The sequence below is a fragment of the Cucumis melo genome, chromosome 10 (genome assembly GCF_025177605.1).
Source record: "Cucumis melo cultivar AY chromosome 10, USDA_Cmelo_AY_1.0, whole genome shotgun sequence".
Taxonomy (NCBI): domain Eukaryota; kingdom Viridiplantae; phylum Streptophyta; class Magnoliopsida; order Cucurbitales; family Cucurbitaceae; genus Cucumis; species Cucumis melo.
Genome location: NC_066866.1, coordinates 6,523,090 through 6,545,162, shown reverse-complemented (window position 1 = coordinate 6,545,162; position 22,073 = coordinate 6,523,090). Strand labels below are relative to the sequence as shown.

Below are 22,073 nucleotides of genomic sequence, written 5' to 3'. Positions count from 1 at the left end.
ATATTTCAAATACATATTATAGTTCCTAAACTGTAATAATCATTTAGGCAAATTGCAAAAGCAAAGGCGACTCCAAAATATTTTGATTCATAGTCAGTCTTGAACTTTTGTAAATTTGGTAAATAATGCTTATGTAAATGATTTATAACAATTTACACGAAAACGAACTTCGGCGGTTCCACAACAAATGACGTATGCTCTCGCTCCTGAAGAAGCACTCAATTCAAAGTAGAATAATCCAAGAGGCCAACAAAAGTAATTGCGTAGCTTGACCATGGTAGCAAAAGTTAACATTCAATAATTCCAATTAGAGTTGGGCGTTAAGAAGGTCTTATAATCCCAATTACAAAGCCGACCGATGCAGAAAGTCAGAGACCAACATTCTTTCTTGCTCCTCGAAGGAAGAACATGCTTTAATAATCCTCATTATCTATCTACACCAAACACATGTAAAATAATTGAAGAGTCCTAAATCCCAACCTCCAATATATAAAATTAAGAAGAAAAGGGAAAATCAGACTGTCTTTTGCCAAAATAGAGGAACAAAAAGAAAACATTCAACACACAAACTGATGATGATGATTCACAGTAGCGACGGCTGGGATAGACGAACAAGCCCACCATAAATCTCACCAGGCTTTGATTTCATTCCCAGAAGACACCACTGCAATATGAAGAGCGTTTATCTTTTTTCGCTCTTTCAATCGGTTTGATTTTCTTCTACCATTTTATGAGCCACAGCAAGCTGACTTTTGGGCAGCTTGACCATCCCCGGCTGCGGCATCTGGCTTGTTTATTTTGATTGTTTGAGGCTGTATTAACAACAGATCTCATCCACATTATGGTTTTAATTGGTGACAACAATTTCTTCATACAGGGCTAAAGAACATTCATCAAAGAAATCTAGGACTGAAAACAACAAAGTAAATACCTCTGCCTTCGAATCAGTGTCGGCGAGCCTTTGCTTAATGTCCCTGGCAATTGAAAAGAAAACCTCCTCGACATTCAGGTTTGTCTTTGCACTCTGCAGAATATGTTAAATCCAAGAACTAAGTACAAACAAACATTTTAACTTTATTTGATCCAAAATAGAATTTTTGGGATCCAACGCAAGGCGCAAAAAGAAGTGCAGATTTTTTCTTTGTGAGGAGAACTATATGTAAAAGTACTACATAAAAGAGAGAGATCACAGTTAAAGTGGAACTATGAAGATTCCTTTTTTTTTTTTTTTTTTTTTTTTTTGCATTTACTGCGCCTGGGAGGGCTTTTAAAAATACTGATTTGATCTTGAAGCATTTCTAACTTACAGTTTCAAAGAATTTGATTCCATATTCATCAGCAAGAGCTTGACCTTTAGAAGTAGGCACAGCCTGTGACAAAATTAAAAAAGAAAGATACAAGGTAAATAAAGGATAACATCAACTGTGAAATATTAAAACTAATTTCTACTTTGTTACATTGAAGGCTAAGTACGAACTTTAGAGCATTCTAAATTATTGAACTTGTAATACTTTGATGCCAAACAATGGGAAAGACAAAACTTTGGAGAGCAATCGAGCTATACAAAATGCTTACCCTTTTACTTTCATCCATATCAGCCTTGTTTCCTACGAGTATCTTGTTCACATTATCAGATGCATGCTGTTCAATATTGCGGATCCAATTCCTAATGTCTGAATAAAAAGAGAGTTCATTTTATAAAAGATTTCTATAGCAAAATTGTAGAACGGGATATAAACCACCAAAGTTAAGGGTGTGATTGAGAACCCAAAAAAATCCAGAGACACTCCCAAGATATCAACCAAAATAAATTGGTTTAGCGTGAGCTTGACATACTTTTTAGTTTAAATTTCATTGAGGAATGAAATTCCTCAATGAAATTCACAAAAAGAAAATATTTTTCTTTTCTTTCTTTCTTTTTATTTATTTTATTTTTTAAAAGTGGTTTTAATTAGGGTTTTTTCCAAAATAATAAAAAAACAAACTATTTACACTTATAGCAAAAGACAAATTCACTTCACTTGATTTTGCTATGAAATGTAAATATTTTGTCCACTATACTATTTTTGACAATTCCCCTCTTTGTAATTTTTCCAATTTAGCCTTTGTTGCCCCAATTCATAAAAGTTGTTTTAATTAGAATACTTATTTCTTTGGTTACATTTTCCTAAGAGTGAAATTCAATCCCAGGTTTGTTTGGTCACTTCGTCTTAAGGTGATTTCATATCAAATTATTAAAAAGGATTTCGAAAGGGATCCCTAGTAAATCACTTAAATATTACTTTTTGAAACTTTAAGGTATTTCTTTTAAAATGTATAAAGCAATCAGGTTTTTCGAAAACTTAACTTATTTGTTGCCAAATTTTGCAAATTGTTTTTCAAAAAATGTTTTCTTGCCATCCCAAGTCCCGGAGCAGCTAAGCCAAACACTCTTAGTTGGTTTGGAGTTGAACAATATGTCTTAATCAGTTCAGTTTGATACATAAATATAATTATAAAATCATTTAATTGATTTGGTTTTGATAGATGGTCAGTTGTGGTTGGTTCAACCCAATTTTGATCCATTTGGTGGCAGGTCATTTTTCTTAAAAACATAGGTTAATCTGACATCAAGGACAAAAACCCAATCCACTAATACCCCCAAGGCACTAACTGCTTTGTTTTTAACAACCCCCAATGCTCTAACTAACGCTCCAAAGAGTAAAACATATCCACCTTGACGAAAATTGATGGCTATAAAACAAATTTGACCAAGTTGGAAAAATCTTGAATGAAATGGTAGACAGAATGAATTACGAGCCCATCAAGGTCAAAGATTTAAGATTTTATATAGTGTAGCAATTGGAAATCAATTCTTTATATAAATAGACAATAAAATAACTCACTGTTGAAAGATGACTCGTCAGTGACATCATAGACCAGCAAAATTCCCATGGCTCCTCGATAGTAAGCTACAGGGTGAAACAAAATTACAACAAACATTCAAAGTATAATCATCAAAATTACAGACAAAATAAAGTTTTTACCTCACTATCATTGAAATAAAAATAGGTCTTAGGGGAGTTACTTCATTACCACAAGTCGAAATTAGCGCATTATTAAAAAAAATCCATATCTCTCTTATTTCCTATTTTCCTTCATACTTATCAGGACACTTGAGAAACAAGAAACTACTATGTTAAATAAATAAATAAAAGTACAAGGAGAGAAATCCCGTTCATTAGTAAATTGAAAAATGGAAATGTTTTAATGTCAAAATAAACATTGAAATAAGCTATTCTCCCTAGATGAATCAAACTATTTTTAAAAATTTATAGCTTTCTGTTAGGTACTTAAAGCACCTTGGAGAACCACACCCTAAAAGCCAGTTATTGTGGTGGAAGGTCAAGCCACTTAGGTGCCACATTGGTCACGCTACATTGGCCACCCCATTCTAACCAATGTAGGACAAAGACAACCATACTACCTTGGTTACTAACACTTCCCCTTTCAAACGTTATTCCAAACCAGTTTCCAATGGGCTAAAATAGAAGAGATTGAATGGTTACAGAACTTTTTGGAAGTACACCCCCAACTACATTTAAGAAGGCCAACATTACCCCTAATTTCCTCTCTACATTCAAATGATACAAAAGTTCGATCATACAGTCAGAAGCTCCTCATTCATAGAGGAGCATCTGTCCCAAAACAATATCTAGAAGAAACAGCAGGAAATATCAGATTTTTACCCGTTGTGATAGTTCGGAAACGCTCCTGACCAGCGGTATCCCAGATTTGCAATTTGATTCTCTTCCCATCAAGTTCAATGGTTCTTATCTTAAAATCAATACTGCCATAAGATGCACATTATCTGATATTAAAGAGATGCTTCCATACTACTCGTACTTAGAAAACATATAAATTCATTGTGCAGATTTATTAATATCATACAGATGATTACCAGTGTATAAAAATGTCAAACCAGCTATCTGATATTGATTGTTCCAAACCACCCTAGCACCTAATTTCAGTTAATAGTCCTAACCACGAGTCTATGACCATTACTAAACCTTTTGAATATTTTTGAATTGATCCAATACTTGTTTCAACATGCAAACGTCAAGGGTACACAGGCTACACACCCAATAGTGGTGATAAAACTGGTTGTGAAAGAACCATCAGAAAAACGTAGAAGCAGACAACTCTTGCCCACACCTGCAAAACAAAAACGGAGAAAGCTTACGTGAAAATTATAACTATGCAACAAGGATAGGCACACAAATCTGGCACAAGATTTGCATGAGATTTCCATAATTAAACTTGCTATTCTTTCATGAAAGAACTTAAATCAGCCAGAAGCAGAAAGACCAAACGTTACACCCACAACTTTATCATACTAAGCATTTGGGGAGCCACAACATCAGTCGATTATGCATAAAACTCAATATTAGCGATCAGAAAAAATGTTGCTTTTTCCCTTGTTGGGCGTCAAAAAATCACAGCCTTTTTAACCAGGCATACAACGTCGTTACAGACAAAACCAAGGATCATTCTACCAGAAGATTAAACGTAAAACACAACATCCCGAGAATGCCAAACTTAAGCCCAAAATATCGTCCCAAATAAATGGAGAGATCAACACAAATCGACCATTTTCAAATCAAAAGGAGAAATCCAAACACAAACCGAGAACATGCAACAAATTTACCCCCACCCAAACAAGGAATCTCAAAATCACATTGATGAAAACAAATCCCAAATCCCAAATCCCATAACACACTACATACAACCCACTGATCAGATCTTTCACATCAGCTCCCATTTCCATTCCCATTTCCAACAAGCAAATCAAACACAAAAATTCAAAACTCAAAAAAAAAAAAAAAAAAAAAAATCAAGGATTGAGAAAATACCGCTATCGCCAATAAGCAAAAGCTTAATGAGATAATCGTAATCAGCACGAGCCCTTGCCGGTGGTGCAGCCATCGGTTTCCAGTATATTAAAACGAAATTTGATTTCCCTTCAAGGAACAGACACAAACAAACAATGACTCTATGAAATCAAACAATACCACCGTCAAAAGATCAAAGACAGAGAGATGAAAAGAGAGAAATTACCTTAACGAAGCTTAGGAAGTCGTCGGCGACATCGAACGCAGAGAGAAATGAAAAACAGATTCTATGATTTCGCGCGGAGATTGGCCGATTGGGACCGATCGACTGCACCGAGACGCGTGTTATACCAAAAGCGCTTTTTCTTTTAACCAAATGAGCTCACTGATTTTGATCCTACACTCGGCTACACACGATTATCATTACCTTATTGGTTTGTTTTTCTAATTCTTTTTCTTCATTTTTATTTTCATTAATTAACTGCCAAGAAGAAACAAACAAAATATGCATCACTTTTTCCCCCTTTTGCCCAATTAAAAATAAAACATATATCTAAGTGTTTTCATCTTTAAATATATAAAAAATGAGTTTACCCATAAGTTCTGTCTCAAAAAGTATTATACTTGCCCATAAGTTCATAGCAATCTTTTATATATGTAATGGTAATATCTTATGTTAGTTGCATTATGTTCATTTTGACTCTAACATATCATTTTGTGAGTAAACTATTTGCAAAAAAGAGGTTTGATGTAATATTTTGTTTATTCATTCACCTAATTATGTCATGGTTAATTTATGCAAGGAGAATCTCTCTTTATTTTGCATTTCATTTTTTGGAATATGCTTATTGTACCTTTAGTTTTATTTGATTGTTAGTATTAATAGATGAACTTATAGTCAAGTAACCTCAAAACCTTTAAAGCAAAACAACTCTTTTCTAGAGGAGAAGACTAACTAACAAATATGAATTCTTTTATGGGCATTTGGAATTTAAAAAGTGCTTTTTCTAAAACTTATGGCCTGTTTAATAATTGTATAATTTGATATTTATCATTGTGGATTTTGAAGAATTGAAGGAATAATGAAAAAACCAACAAGTTGTTAAATAGTTTTAAACCAATGTACAAAAAACATCGTATCGATTGATAGAGTTGAGTTTTTGAATAGATTCTTCTTTTGTGGATATCATGAGTAGAAGAATTTATAGGACTAATCATGATATTAGAGACAAATTAAAACACAAAATACAAGGCATAGAAAGCTAAAGTGAAGGTTACATTAAAATTATAAACAGTAGAATTATACACATGATATATACATGTATACACCCAAATACATAATACATTTGTAGCTTTTTTTTAAATAAAAGAAAAACTAAACAAAATTACCCAATTGTTATATACATATGCAAGTGTTTTCTTTTTTTCTTTTCTTTTTTTTTTTTGCTGAGCAAATCTTTATCATATTTCTTTTTTGTTCAGTGACATTATATCACTATAAGAATTAAAAAGGATTTATCACATTTTTAGAGAGTCAAAATGCAATCAGAATTACCAAAAATAAAAAAACAAAATGAAATGATAGAGTTTAAAAATAATGAAAAAATAGTCAAGTTAGAAAGGCAATCATTTAACAGACATTGAAAAGATAGTTAATTGAACGTTAAATAGTTCATTCTTGTAGTCGATTACATTGTAAACTCATTTACTTACTATACCCAAATACTGAGCTCGCCATCCTGGAAAATAGTTTGTTGAAAGATTGTCAAAGAAAGAAAACTCTGAAAACCATTTGTGTAAAGCATTAAAACAAGAGCCAATATGGTTTATTGAAAACTGTCACGAACAGGATAAGTTTTAATAACAATTCGGATTCGAAACACTTAATCAAAACAATAATTTTTATTACATTACATTGGAATGTTACGAGCATCTAAACACCCCTTAGGTGTGTTTTGATTTTTAGGAAAGTTAACCCAAATTCCAAAGACAATTGAATTTTTACTTTTTACAAACCATCATCATTCTCATTTTCCAAAACTTGACTCGAAAATTAAGAGCGAAACTAATCCATACAAGCCCATTATAAATACATAAACATATATACACACATACATATACAAATACATTAATGAAACTTAAATTATTAACAGCAGTATAAATATCTAAATAAAACCAAAAATGAGCATTAATCTTCTTCTCTACATAGACAAAAAGTGGAGACTGCAGGTTAACATTTTTGAGTAGCAACATAACAATACAATAATACAAGAGAGTAAAAATGAAAATTTCGATTACCAAGAACTAAGACTGGGGGAAAAATTAGCAGAAAAAAAACTTAAATGTTAAAGAAGCAAAATAATAATTATCACAAAAGATAGCTTCCAGAAAAACCCATACCAGGCAAGCAGGCAATTAAATGTCCTAAAAATATCGGACACCTGCAATGCTCTGAAAAATGAGACTAGTGAGCCATATGGTGGGATACATTTTGATGATATTTTCTCCATCAGTTAAGCTGACTTTACAAACTTGGTAAAAACAAAGAAGATTCTAGAAGGGAAAAAAACATGGTTAAAAGATTGCCTTCAGGAATGACAAAAACAGAAGAAGGCTTGTTGGAGGTAATGTGGTTTTCTGTACAAATGAAATGAATCTTCTCAAGTTTCACTTGCAAGTCGTCCGAAAACATTATACACAACATACAGCTGTTTTTCACCAAAAAGAAGACGTATTAGTGCAAGAAATATTGAAAAGAAGCCATACTTGGGTGCATCTCAAGACGAACCTATCTTTATGCATCTAACTTTCATCAAGCACAAAATAGATATATAAAAAGAAAGATGTACGAAAAATTTGCTAAATGGCAAGTTATGATAAGACAATTTGGTAGAATGCACAAAGATAAGTGTGTGCTAGACTTGGGATGCAGTCAAGTACTTTTCCATTTTGAAAACAAGTGATAGTTCCTCAAAGAAGATTGATATTCCATGTTGCAACACAAAAAGAAGACTATTTATTTGGGAAAATGAAAAAAAAAGAAAAGATAAGCATGGAGATAATAGGTCGTACCTGATGAAATATAAAAAGACTTCCATTTCCAATGATTTGGGGGAGAATGAGGGGAGACAAATGAGTAATCTAGAAGGGTTTCCCGGATGCCTTAGTTGCTTTCTCCTTGACGTGTGGTTGAAAAGGAAAGTTATTTGGCATAGCCGAGGATGGATCTCTACAAAAGCTAATCTGCAGGGCCAGTCATCAAATTAGCTCACCATCTTCTTTCGTGAGCGCTTAGCAAAGAAAACAGAGTTGATGGCTGAATTCAAGAACCAACTGTACAGTGGTAAGATAAAACTATGAATAAACAAGATCATCCCGTCATTTCACTATCGCCTTTCTCAACGGATAGTCATTCTCCTAGCATGATTTAAATTAAGTTCCCATATGAGGACATGAGCTCTGTCATGTACACTTTGTCAGGCGCATTTCTTCATATGCTCCAAAGATATAAATTAAAGCAAGAGATCGAAACACCATGCGAATCAAAACTTTTTCTGTACACCGCCAAATGTGATGTATCCAGACAGAATGCTTCCAGAAAATCAGAGTAAATCACAACTCAACACCCATATCGTTTGCCAGCTTAAGTATACCACGCATCTGAAGGTATGGATTTTCCAGCAGTTTCTCATTATTGCTCTGCATGGTGGGAAAAGAAAGCAAGGAAGCATGTCGGCAATTTTCAGCTCAATTATCAAACGAAGAGACCATCTTGGTTAAAAGTAATTCTAGCAATACAGTGAGAAACTTGAAGGTGTATTTGACATGCGTGAATTAAGATAAAAAATCAAGTCGGACAACGATGCATGTGATGTAGATTTTTTTCTTTTGCTACTACAAACAAATTAAATTTTTATATAAACTAAATAGTATACAGTTGAATTAAATTTATCAATCAATTACTACGTACAAATTTAAGTTTTGATCTTTTCATTTCTTCAGGGAACTCTTAAGACCAGAGAGCACTGCCACCGATCCTCAAAACCTCTAGAGGTCTTTGTTTGAAGAGATTGTGATGAACTCGCTGTTTCGTGATAAGGACAGGATCTTGTGGCAAACTCGAGCTATTTCGTGGGAAGTGTGGATTGAGGAGCAGTACAGTTTTTAGAGGGATGAAGAGGTTTTTGGAGGAGCTTTGGACGGAAGAGGTTTAGTGTCTCATTGTGGCTGTATGTTTATCAGACTAGTAATTTTATCAGTTAAATATCATTCTTTTGGATTGGAGTTCACTCTTGTAGGTAGTTGTGGACTTGTTTTTTGTATGTCCTTATACAGTCTTCCATTTTCCTCAGTGAAAGCTCGGTTTCTAACCCATATATATATATATATATATTAAAAAGAGAAACAAAAAATAAACAATCCCCCAAGTTCTGTGAGGGACGGTTGGGTTTCTCCTTTCCCTCCCCCTTTTCTTATAAATACAAGTATTGTTTATCCTTAAAAATAAAAACTGCACAGGGAAAGAGACGTGAAGCTGCAGCCAAATCAAAGAATCTGCTAGGACAAAGGCACACCACTGCCTTCAGGTAATGCTGTGCGAGCAAAAATTAACTTTAAAGATATGTGAAGCCTAAATTTTTCAAAATACGACATCTTCATATTCTTGGCATTTCTTGATCATTCTTGTTTGTTCTTCTGTTGTTTCTTGTAAAGCTTTATTTGAATAGTTTTATTTCTTTAAGATTTTGGTCAAGTTCTTGTATTTTTGGTGGATATATTTAATCCACCAAGCAGCTACCTTCACAGCCAGTTTTATCCCAATTCGTTTGTGCCAGTCTATGAATATGGCAGCATGTTGTACATTTTGGGGTATTGAATAAGACTTTGAAGTATTTCATTCACTTGTGTGCATCATCTACCCTAAAGACCGAAAATTCTTTCATTTATTTTTCCCCACTCATTTGGTAAATGATCTGATCTGCCTCTTGCCCTCAGTTTTTTGTTGGGGACTTTTGCTTATCATTGTATTCCCTTCATTTTTTTTCAAATGAAAAGGAGAAAGGAAAAAAAATAACAAAGAAAGAAAGAAAGAAGGAACATTTTGTTTATGCAGAGGAACAATAGAAAAGATAATGTGAATGCCTAATACAAATAGATCGATGATATTCTGCCGATACATAAATCAAACTAGAATCTGCATTTGACAACAAACGTGATAACATCACCTGCTGAGCTTTAATTACAAGATTCTGAAGCATGTGTTGGTACTTTTCAGGTTTCTCCGTCATCATACGCTGGAAATAAAATGAAAAAATCTTCATTGATTGACAGAAGGAAAAAGAAATTTGAAATATCATACAAATATATTTCGTGGTGGAAAGAAATTTCCTTGCCTTCAACAGAAATGCTGAAGAGTAATAGGCCACCCTTGAATCCGTATCATCTAGAAGCTCTCTGTAAAAACCCAACAAAGCAACACAAACACTGTCAAACATATCCACACAGAGAAGACAGATTTGGGGGGGGGGGGGGGGGGGGGAAGCTATGATGAATCACCTGAAAAATTGTTCCCCGTCCACTTCTTGGAAAGCACATGAATCAGAACTGCACTTGGCAATTAGGAGTAAGAGCAGAGCTGATCGGATGTCAGAGGCGGCACCTGGGTGGTTCCCTCTTGCTTGGCTTCCAACAGCAACACCTAAAGCAATGTTGTCTGTTGCTGCTCCAGCAAGTTGAATCAATGGCCAGTAGAAAAGGGCAGCAGGAACATGCGAAATCAATTGCATGGGGACGATAGTCTGTCCTTGAAGCAGCAATGCTGCCATGGAGGCTGTCTCATGATCAAGAGGATTGTTATAAGTTTTACTGTATCTGCCTTTCTCCTCCTTTAGCTCACCAAAGAAATTACCATCCAGTTTAGCTTCAGATTCAAAAACTCCTGTTGTTTTACTTTCACCTGAGTAATCTATAACTCTGCCGTGTGGCAGATCATCTCCAATTGGTAAGTCAGAAGCTTGTGGCACTCTCAAGCATAATTGAGAGAAGAGTATGTCGCACATCTGTCCACAAAAAACACTAGTTAAGTACCAGATAACAAGGGTGCAAAAGAAGATTCCATCACTGGAGTGGCCCATAAAATAGTGTAATAAACAAATATTGGTTCAGATTCCATGAGCACCACATACACGAAATGCTATATAAAAGTCAAATGGTCAGCAATATCAAAATCAAGAACACAACAGATTATACAGAAGAAATATACTCATCACTTCTTTAAAATTTTCTAATGCTCCAGCAGGATCAGAAATGATATTATTAGAACATATCCATTTGCAAATTTCAAAAGCATATTACATCTAAAACAATACCAAAATTAGAAATAAGATCATTCATGCTGAAAAAATATGTAATAGACTCGAATTTTCCTTATAAGGAGTTCTCTGATCCAAAATTACATTTAAAAGGTTTACTCTTTTAGAGAACATTTAAAAGGTTTGCTAGATCTTGCAATAAGTTATATGAATATATTACCTAGCATCATAGATGTCAGACGTTTCATAGGTGCATCATTCTCTAGAGTTTTTCAGTTTTTCAATTTTACGACTTTAATATGTAGAGCAAAGAGCATATGCTGATGATCTGTAAATACCATTAAAGAAGTACCTTTAAAATATTGATGCGGTCTGTTTCGTTGATCTGAAAGACCAAGTAAAGTGCACTGCACATTATATCTATCACTGCATTAGCTTTCTCAAGACGGGTATCTTTGGATACCTGGCCAAGATCATTGCTGCCAGAATTTCGCATTTCATTTTCATTCAACAAAAATTTGCATCGCATTAGAAGTCTTTCTACAACAAATAAAAACCCCCATCTAATGATGGGGTGTTTCGACTTTAGAAGTCCACACATGAGCCAGATCGAAAGGGGTATGTCTGAAGTAGTTGAATAATCATTTACACCAGCGTATGTGATTCTCTGCTGCAATTTTTTCACATTTGTCCACATATTTTCATCCCGTTCACTAGTTATTTCTTCAAAAAGAAGATCCCCTAGCCAAACATAACCATTTTGACGATAAGCAATTCTCTCTGAATGAAGAAGGGAATGCAGAGTGGCCCATGATAGTTTGGATTTCATGCTAACACCATTTCTTAACATAGAACCTTGAATGCTTTCAAAAAGTTTGAGAGATTTGGTTATCTGTATCATATAAGAGAACTCATTGTCCAAATGAGTAAATGATTTGATTATTGTATTAAATTTCTCCATTATGTTGTCCAAGAGCTGCAAAAGAAGACGAACAATCAAATGTCATTGTCAAGATTAAGTTACTTAAAATTAAGAGGAAAATGCATTTGATCTCAAAGTCTAACAAGAATAATTTGTACCACCCTAAAGCCAGGGAATTTACAAGAGGACTTTCAGTTGACTAATAAGATAGCATTCTTATAGGTATCATACACTATTATGTTTTTTTGTAGAAGAGCAAGGGGTGAAAATCACCCAACAAGACCTTGAGTCAATTCAAGAGGGCAGGCTGAGAACTCTCCAAGATGCTACTCCTTCCAAAATAACCAATATTCTCCCTTTATCCCCTCTCTGACATATATAAGCAACGTGCACCAATAACTAATTCGCAGTACCTTACTTTCCCATTTTACAGATGCTAGAGTACACATTCACGATAACATAATTACAGACTACTCTTGAACAGGTTCAATCTAGCTTAATTGTCCATGTTGCATATAGGAACTCCCTTTCTTTCTAAATGGTAATTACTAAAGGAGATTAATAAATATTTGCTTTGGATTTTGCATTCCACATTGTCCCCATCATAATTGTTCATAATTTTATACCAAAATAAGTTTAGATAATGATGGGAAATTTTCTAAAATGTCCCTTCCTCAACCCCAATCACACTACAAATCCTCATCCGTCTTCCAACTGACCAACTCTCCCTCCTTCCTTCATCCAATGGAATATGCAAATAGGTTTCCACAATACCTCCTATTATGAAAGCTTATGGAAGAAAAAGGGTTTTTGTAGGGTTTTGGAATATAGTGTGAAGGTAAAATATTTTGGGGAATGACAGCTCAAGTATAGGAAAGGCGGCTCTCTCAAATAGCCGATTTTCTTGGGGAGTTCCTTGCTATTTTTCTCTTATATTTCTTGCTGATTTTAGTGTTATTTTGAACTTGTAGATCTTGAACTCTAAAACACCATTTGTGAATATATAATAGTATTGCACAGGGAGGCCAATACCCCCCGGTTGGGTGGTGTTTGCGTGTTCTTTTGGGAGTATTTCTGTATTTTTTGAGTGCAGGAACGTGGATACCTAAAAGTTTCTTGCTTCCAGAAACAGAAAGACAAGGAGAGAGGAGCGCGAGAGGGAGCAGATGTCAATAAATGGGAGGTGGAGGTTGACAGATGGAGATAGAACTTAGAAGTAAAAAGAAGTGGATCGAAAGGGTTTGAATAAATATTTAATATATATGTTCATCGAGTAAAAACAATTTAAAATAATGTAGCAAGAAATTCCCAAGAATATGCATGCCAAGCAACCACTGCGATTCCAGATAAATTTATAACTCCATCCCAAGAAGAATTGTTTTCATCCAAAGCAAATTGACACCTTACACTGACACCCATACCATATTTAGTCGCTCACTGTTAGGATATCGACACAATGCTGATGAGATAGACGCTTTCAAAATCTCTCCAACACCTTCCACTCCAAGCTTAACTGAGATGTAAAAAGCCTCAGGTGCATTGGCGAGAGTGAACAGGTTTGCAAGGGGCTGTATCTCATCATCACCATATTCCATAACTCCAGTAGTGATGCAAGATTCATTTATTTGATGCAAAACATAATCAAAAAGCACCAGAAAGAGATTTCTCCGCTCTTCTCTTGAGTTTGCTAGAGAATACTGCATTAAAAAAAATACTCTAGAAAAGTCAGACAGTTTTACATCATTTTTTATCAGTTATCATCACTTCTCAAACAAGAAAAAAAAACGGAATGAATGCCACTTCTAGTCTAGAGGAAATTCTAAATAACTAGACCGTCAACACGCCAGTCAAACAATTTAACTTACGACAAACTAGTAAACATCTTAAAGTTTAAACTAACAAATTAAGGATTAACTTGGGGTATCTCTAAGGTAACTTCCCAAGAACAAACATGGATGCAGTAACGAGATTTCTTGCAGTTATCATTAGCTGAAGTACATCAAAATTTCTTCCCAGGAGTCGGTCTACCGTACTGCTGAACTGTAAACAAATTGGCATACCTCTAAGAAAATAAACTTAGTTCCTCCAACCAGATCCACTTGATCTACAAGAAATATGGGGCTTGAAGCACCCTCTGTGGGATCCTCTGAGACTTGATAAAACATGTTTGTTAGCAGGCAAATAAGCCTACAATGAACTATCTCAGCCCAAGAGTTTCTTCTGCTAGTTTCCAGGAATGCCTTAATAACCTGAAAGGAAAGAAAGAGAAAATAAAGCATCATATCCGTGTTCTCAATAATGTAGCTAAATAAAAATAGCACAAGAATGATGAAGAATAGCATTATTACAATGTACATTTCCCCATTGACAACAAACCAATGGCTATGACTGACTTCAAGATCACAAGAAAGTAGGGGAGGGTCTGATGTCTTTGCCACTTGTATTATACAAGTTAATGACAAATAGCATTATACAATTTACATTTCCTTACTGCGAACAGACCAGTAGGCACAATGTATTTGCCACAGGAAGAAAGGTATAATTTACACATGAACTACATGGGTTATACACCTGCTAAGCTTTTTCATAAGAAACAAAAAGAGCCACAGAAATATAATTGGAAGGAACTGTATTGAAGCTTTATTAGTTTTTTAGCATATGGCTGTTTATTTTGTCCACCAGTGAGACTGAGTTCCTTGGTCTAATCCTCTCAACCCTAATCTATTTAGGGAAGTATATTTATATTAACAGGAAAAACAATATCATTCTTCCAAATCCACCCCCCCCCCCCCCCCACCAAAACAATTGATATGAGCTATATTGCAATTCCTTTTCATACGTGAGGAAAATCGAAGATAAAATATTTACATGTTCACACAACTATCTGTATCTTTTTTGTGTGTAAATCAACAAGCTCAAGGCTGAAATTCAGACTGCACAATCGTTCTCCAGAGTAAAGGAGGAATTCAGATACAACACTCAGCCACCCCCCAATGTTTTCTTTTTTCCTACAATATCTGAGGCAAGTTAACAAACAACTCACCCTTATGTCAAGGCCCTTTAGTCGGCTTCTCCTGAGTCTGCCTCTATCACAAACAAAGTAGAGTAGACAGCTCAAAGCAGACGTCCAGACAGATTCTTCCTTCTCTTCAATCTGCAATCACAAAATGGATGTTTTAGATATTTACAAAATAATGGCCATGAGCTATTGTAGTTACACATCTTCCATTTCATCTTATGTTGGGTTATTCATATAATCACAGTCCTTTTCTAAGAAGTAACCTTTAAACAAATTTTATGTCAGCACAAATTTTGTCATTTTTTTTAATAAAAACAATTGCTTTCATTGAGAAAGAAGGAAAGAATACAAAGGCATACAGTACAGAAAAACCAAGCCCACAAAAACCCCCCACTAAAGAAAGAGTTTCCAAATAGGTAAAATAGAACTTCTTTGAGATAAATGAGGCTATTGAAAATAATAGAGCCAAGAAAAAGGAGGGTGATCTTTCAAATCGACTTTGAGGAAACTTATGACCATGTCAATTGAGATTTCTTAGTCAGGGTGTTGGAGAAAAAAGGTTATGGATACAAGTGGAGAATGTGGATGTAGGCTTGTGTTAGGAATGTGAATTATTTGATCCTTATTAATGGTTCTCTGAAGGGCTCAATAAGTTATTCCTTTCGGTGGTGGACGTGTTAAGCAGTATCATTTATATAAGGCGGGAGGATGGAAGCATCATTAAGCCCTTTAAGGTGGGGATTAAGGAGGTGGCTCTATGCATTTGCGAGTTGCGGATGGCACTACGTTCTTCTGCTCTAGCAAAGAGGAATTCTTTATTCTTAACTACATTGTGCAGTTATTTGAGGCAACATCAGGGCTTAAAATTAATAGGAGCAAATGTCAGGTTTTGGATATTAACAGTGATGATGATAAACTTAGTAGATAAGTGAACCTGGTTGGGTGTGAGGTTGGTTCCTTCCACTCCTCCCACCTTGGCCTCCCCTTGGAAGCAATTTGAGAGCTATCTGTTTTTTGGGACATCCCCATGGAAGCGAAAAGATTAGCTTCATGGAAGAAAAGCTTTCATTGCAAAGCTGAGAGGTTGATGCTCATCAGATTAGTGTTTGGCAATATCCCCAATTATTACTTCTCTCTTTATTGTGCGCTAGTTTCGGTTTGTAAGAGCATTGAGAAGATCACGAGGGATTTCCTTTAGGAAGGGGTGGCAGAAGAGAAGGGGTCTCATTTGGTTAGCTGGGAACTTGAGGGGAAGTCGGTGAATCAAGGGAGTTAGAGATCCGTAATTTAAAGTTAGCAGAAAAGCTCAGTTGGCTAAATGACTTTGGCGTTTTACCCATGAGCCCAAATACTTGTTGCAGAAAATTATCGTGAGCAGCATGGTTCCCATCCCTTTGAGTGGGTAGCAAAAGGGGTTAAAAGGAACACACGAAATCTTTGGAAAGACATTTCTTTTCAATTTCTCGATTTTTCTCATTTGGTTTCTATGTTATGGAGGATGGAAAGGAAACATTCTTCCAGGAGGATCATTGGGTGGGGGATAGACCCCTCTTCATCAGTGTTTCCTAGGCCATACCATCTACCCTCTTTGAAAAATTGTTTCATGTCAAATATTTTCGTTTGGTCAAGGAATTCGGTTTCTTTCTCCTTTGGTTTCCATCAAGTGTTAGTCCCATAGGGAATCAAAGGAGGTGGCCTCTGTTCTTTCTTTGATTGATGGTTTTAACTTTAGATTGAGGAGAAGAAATGTTCGAGTTTGGAGTCCTAATTCGACAGGGTTCCTCTTATAAGTTTTCTTTTAGGAATTTGACAGGGTTCCTCTTATAAGTTTTCTTTTAGGAATTTAGTTGATCCCTTTACTATTGTTGGGTCAGTGTTTGATGTTTTATGGAGGCTTGAGATTCTAAAAGAAGTTAGGAAACGTTGGGGGCGAGGAGTGACTTATAATAATCTGGGGATTATAATAGTCTGGGTATTACAATGGTCTGCGTTTGAGATACAGACTATTATAATCTGTGTTATTATAAGCTGTGTTTGGGGTATAGATTATGATAATCTGTATAATAAGCCGTGTTTGGGGTGAAGACTATTATAATATGAATTCACTACTCTTTTTTTTCTACATATATACTGTACATAGAAATACATTTTTCTTAACTTGATTTTAATAGATCTTTTTAATTATGATATTCATTTAATAAATTTAGCCACAATCTTGATTTTTCACTACTCTTTTTTTTTTTCATGCATATATATGGTACATCAAATAAATTTTTTTCTTGAAATGATTTTATTTAATCTTGTTAACTACAATGTTCATTTCATAAATTTAGCTTCAATCTTGCTTCTTCACTACTCTTTTTTTGCATGCATATATATGGTACATGAAATAAAAATTGATGGAGGAGCTTCCACGTTGGTCATCTTCTTTAATTTATGGCTAAGATATTTCCCTAAAAATGACTAAAAAGTGTTTAGGTCTTAGTTTTTAGTTTCCATTTTAGCTTCTGTTTTTAAACTTGAGGACATCTCGAGACAACTTTAGGCCGAGAGCATATTACATAATGCTTATGTTCTTTAGCTCGGGGCCATCTCGGGTCAACTTTGGTCCGGGATCATTGACATAATTGTTCCTTTTCAGTTTGGTGCATCTCGGGGTCACAATGACCTGAGAACAATTAACCTAAATGCTTATGTTTTCAACTAAAGGACTCTCGTGGCAAATTTGGCCCGAGTGTTTAATAAACTTCAAATTCGGGGTACAAGTAGTAGCAGCAAGGGGGACAAGTAGTAGCAGCAAGGGGGAAGTCAAAGCAGCAAGGAAGAGATCCTTGCATGTTCATCAAGAAGCCTCTTCGAACATGCAAGGAATGGTTTCAGAGGCAACGGGTGGAACCTAGTCATTCAACGAAACCAAAGAGGGAGAAGGAGAAAGGATTCGAAGACAACGCGTTGAAACGAAGTCATCAACGAAACAACGACGGACAACGATTAGGATTTCGGAGGCAAGGTCTAGAAACCCAACCTTCAACCAAACCATTGACGGAGAAGGAGAAGGGAATTGGAGGTTAAGGGTTGAAAACGGACCATTCAACAAAACCAATAACGAAGATATGAGATTCAGAGAGGAAAATGACGAGAAAAAAGAAAGAACAAGAGAAAGAGGGAGAAAGGAGAAGGATTACACCAAAAACCACGAAGGATTAAAGGGCGTAGGAACCGAATTACAGGAATGGTTGAGAGGAAATACACGAAGGATTAGGGAAGGGTTGAGAGGAAATACGGGGATTATAGAAACCCTAATACCAGCGGGCCCCAAACAGGAAGTGGGCTATTTCATTCCTTGCAAATCTAAGGCTCAAACACCCCCTTAGGTTCTTTGTTTGGCAAGTTTTGCTTGGTCGTGAGAACAGAATGGATAAGGTTTTGAGAAAGTTTTCTTTGTTAACAAAACCTTTTTGTTGCCTTCTTTGGCGAAGGAAAACTTGGATCACTTTCTCTTGGAGTGCTAGTTTGCAAGATTCATTTGGAACTATTTCTTGCAAGAGTTTGATGTCTTGCTAGCTAGTCAAAGGGAGTTCCTTCTTCATCCACCCTCTAGAGAGGGTGCTTTCTTTGGTTTGTGAAGGTATGTGCTTTGTTGTGGGATCTATGGAGAGAGAAACAATAAAGTGTTTAAGGGTGTGGAGAGGGACCCTAATAAAGTTCGGTCTTTGGTGACATTTCATGTTTCTCTTAGCGCTTTGGTTTCAAAGGCTTTTTGTATTTACTCTCTAGGCACTATTTTACCATGTTATTATCAAAATCATCAAATCGGTCAATTGTTCGGCGCACAATAACATTTCGCTAGATTCTCATTCAACTTTCCGTTCCTCTAGATGGTGAAGTAAGGGGATTAGTGTGGGTGGTTTGCTACTAACTATCCCTTTACACAAATACAAAGAGCTCTTTGTATGCCATTGTCAAAGGTAGGTTGGGCGGCCTAAAACGCTAACTTGCTCCAATAGAGATATATTGCCTTTTGTGAGGGGTGCTTTCAGTATCTAAGGAAGGTTGGTGCGTAACCTTTGCTAAATTGTTTTGTCCTTTGAAGTGTTTTTAGGAGCGGATGACTAGATTTCACTTTTGGAGTAAAGAAAGAAAGAATACTAAGAGCACACAAAAAATAATACAAGAGGATGCAGAATCTTCAAAGAGTTCTAACAGCGGTGTTTGGTCCTTACTCTTGACTAGAGCTTTTTTATAAGTTTATTAAAGGGCTCGGGGAAAAAGAATCAATGAACATTTTCTCCCATAAAATCTCGAGACTCCTAGCTTTTTCATTGAAACTTCTGAGATTTCATTCTAGCCAAATTTCCCACAAGAACGGCTAGTATTGCATTTGACAAAGCACTCAGTTTTTCTTTTGTCGGATAGGAAACACATATATGTCCAACTAAAAAGGGGAGAACAACCTAAAGGCAAGGGGCACCCCCCCCCCCCCCCCCCCCCCCCAAAAAAAAAAAAGCGAGCCTTCCAATTGTTGAACAACTTATTTGAATTCCAGAACATTCCAAAAATCAGAAGCTTCTGCCAAATTTCCTCAAAGAAGCTGATGTTGAAAATCATCTTAGTACTTTTGGACTGAGCTGTCATAATTGAAGAAAGAATCTTTTTTGCAAAGTGAAATAAACTCATACCTGAACAAGAAGAAGCAGTATCTCATACAAGATATTGAGAATCCAACATTCAAATTTGTTAATAGATGAAGTTGCACTGATGTTGTCAGGAGAATCAAGATTTTTCTTCCCCTGTGAATTTAATTGGGCTTCTTCTGCAAGATATGATTCTTGAGAATACTCTTCTTCAATTGTAGAATTTTCATCAAGCGTGATTGGTTCTAATAAGTGAGCATGAACACCAAGGTTCAAGATTAAATCAAATGCACGAACTTTGCAGGTTGATCTTGGAGAACTGAGCATTTCCTTTAAGAGGAAAAAAAAAATATTAAGAAATAATGTTAAAGTAATATGCTATTTGGATAACTTTTTAATCATAAATCGATTCGGAACTGATATTTCACCTCAAGCATGGATAAAGTGAGAGGTGCAGCAATCCCAGAATCCAGAACATACCTGTACGAGAAAATTATTGAATAATTTCATTCATGCTTGACAAACAAAAAAGTATACAAAACTCTTGGTGTTCCCTCTTCACTCATCTCAAAGCTTATGCGGGCATTTTGTCAGCTTAATTTGGGTTCCTTTTGACTTCTGTTTTAATTGATTACTTTGTACCTAGTTTATATTCTAGTTTTCATCTGTGCTTCCAGGATAGAGGATTTTGTCTAGCTCGTTGTTATTGTTGAGTTTGATTTAGCTATTGTTTGTATCTGTTTTAGCCCTTTTACTCTCTATATAACTCTCTTGTAGTTTGAGCATTAGTCTCGCTTTATTATTATTATTAATAAAGAGGCTTGTCTCCCCTTCAAAAAGAATAAAAAGCATACAAAAGGAAAATACATCGAACATCAATTGGCTCAATAAAAATTATTCATAAACCCTTGAACTTAAGAAATGCAGGGAAACATGGATTAAGGTTATCATTATATTCCTGAGAGACGGTAAAATTCTGATCTATCAGGTTGTTTCTTGGATAAAGTCATCTCAAAATAAGAGGAACAGTTCACGTTGTTATACCTAAGAATTTAGATGAGTACAAATGAAATAATTCAAGAATAAAGAAAGGCAAAATAAATTCAGATGTCCTTCAACATCAGCATTCATTTTTTTAATAATAAATCTGAAGATATATAAAGAACATAAAATTTAGAAAGTGCCTAAAGAAGAAGGGGAAGAGACAACCCTCTACCAGTAAAATTAACAGAAAATAGCCTTCTAGTCACAAGAAACAATTATAAAAAATAATTAGTATTTATATAATAATAAATAATAAACATAAAGAGAGAGAGCGAGAGATCAAAATGTATTTTTTTTTTAGAAGATAAACAAACTCCATTAATGAATAATATAAAGGGAGCTTAAAACGATCCCAACACCTAAATATAAAGTACTAATAACCGTGTCAATGGGAAAGTGTAGGAGAACGACTATAATCACTAACATTAGTATTAATTTTCACACCAATAGAAACATGAAATAAAATCAAAATTCAAAAAGACAGTCAAGGGTTGTGAAGATATGCCTAAAAATGTGTGCATTCCTCTTATACAAAAGATATCTAAAGAAATCTCAATTTAAGGCCACCCAAAAAGTCTTTTTCTTACCATGGAAGGGATGACCCACAAAAACTAATGCCAAGATACTAAATTTTTTTTTTTCTTAATGAAAATAACATCTTTTATTTAAAATATGTGGGCATATAAAACACAAGCCCAAAAAAAAAGGAGAGATCTCTACTTACAAGAAGGGGCTCCAACTATGCAACAAAACACATACATTTGGATATGCAACTAATGCCAGGATACCAGATATTTCTTTTGGCAAGACCAAAGGCCCACAAGAAATGTATAGGACAATAAATGTATGTGTTTGGATATACATATTTGCTTTATAAGAAACAATTTTATTGATAAATGAAAATATCCAGTGAGATACAAAGAAGAAACCCATGTGAAAAGAAAAGATATAAAATAAACCGATGGGGAGGGAAACAACAAAAATGTGATTAAATAAAAGAAGATGAAAGCTGGGTTGATGAAGCAAGAAGCCAACCCAACAATGAAACGATGGGAACGATCTAAACAAAACTACAATCCAAAGATCTTCAAACAGAAGCACCCCATAGAAAAAGAAGCAAAAACTTGTTCCAAAAGATCCACATATTGGTCAAAAACAATCAAGATAATAACCATATTGATTGAGACCAAGGAGGTAGATAACAGTTTCCAAGATGGAGGGAAATTGACGTTTTTGTATGTAGCAAACATCCACAAACGCATGGTGAGGGCC

The 22,073-nt window shown here is 35.2% G+C and overlaps 2 protein-coding genes across 7 annotated transcripts in view; both read right to left on the bottom strand.

Annotated features, from left to right (window-relative positions):
* Positions 1-275: 275 nt before the first annotated feature.
* On the bottom strand, positions 276-5,256 carry LOC103500219 (ras-related protein RABE1c-like). The gene is made up of 9 exons (XM_008463452.2): positions 5,098-5,256; positions 4,893-5,000; positions 4,122-4,194; positions 3,729-3,829; positions 2,886-2,951; positions 1,576-1,673; positions 1,308-1,370; positions 932-1,024; positions 276-812 (listed from the first exon to the last, which is right to left on the bottom strand). The coding sequence occupies exons 2-9, from the start codon at positions 4,963-4,965 to the stop codon at positions 729-731; spliced, it is 651 nt and encodes a 216-aa protein (XP_008461674.1). The 5' UTR covers positions 4,966-5,000; positions 5,098-5,256; the 3' UTR covers positions 276-728.
* Positions 5,257-7,141: 1,885 nt separating this feature from the next.
* LOC103500216 (uncharacterized) overlaps positions 7,142-22,073 on the bottom strand; it is a 32,150-nt gene continuing 17,218 nt past the window's right edge. For all 6 annotated transcript variants that reach the window (XM_051091387.1, XM_017047254.2, XM_051091388.1 and 3 more), the window contains 11 exons: positions 20,186-20,237; positions 19,803-20,087; positions 15,148-15,258; positions 14,165-14,353; positions 13,526-13,801; positions 11,535-12,158; positions 10,428-10,930; positions 10,265-10,325; positions 10,097-10,165; positions 7,944-8,570; positions 7,142-7,579 (listed from right to left, as the gene is read on the bottom strand). In XM_051091387.1, coding sequence (XP_050947344.1) covers positions 8,484-8,570; positions 10,097-10,165; positions 10,265-10,325; positions 10,428-10,930; positions 11,535-12,158; positions 13,526-13,801; positions 14,165-14,353; positions 15,148-15,258; positions 19,803-20,087; positions 20,186-20,237 — 2,257 coding nt within the window. In that variant the 3' untranslated portion in view covers positions 7,142-7,579; positions 7,944-8,483. The remainder of the gene's footprint in view (positions 7,580-7,943; positions 8,571-10,096; positions 10,166-10,264; positions 10,326-10,427; positions 10,931-11,534; positions 12,159-13,525; positions 13,802-14,164; positions 14,354-15,147; positions 15,259-19,802; positions 20,088-20,185; positions 20,238-22,073) is intronic.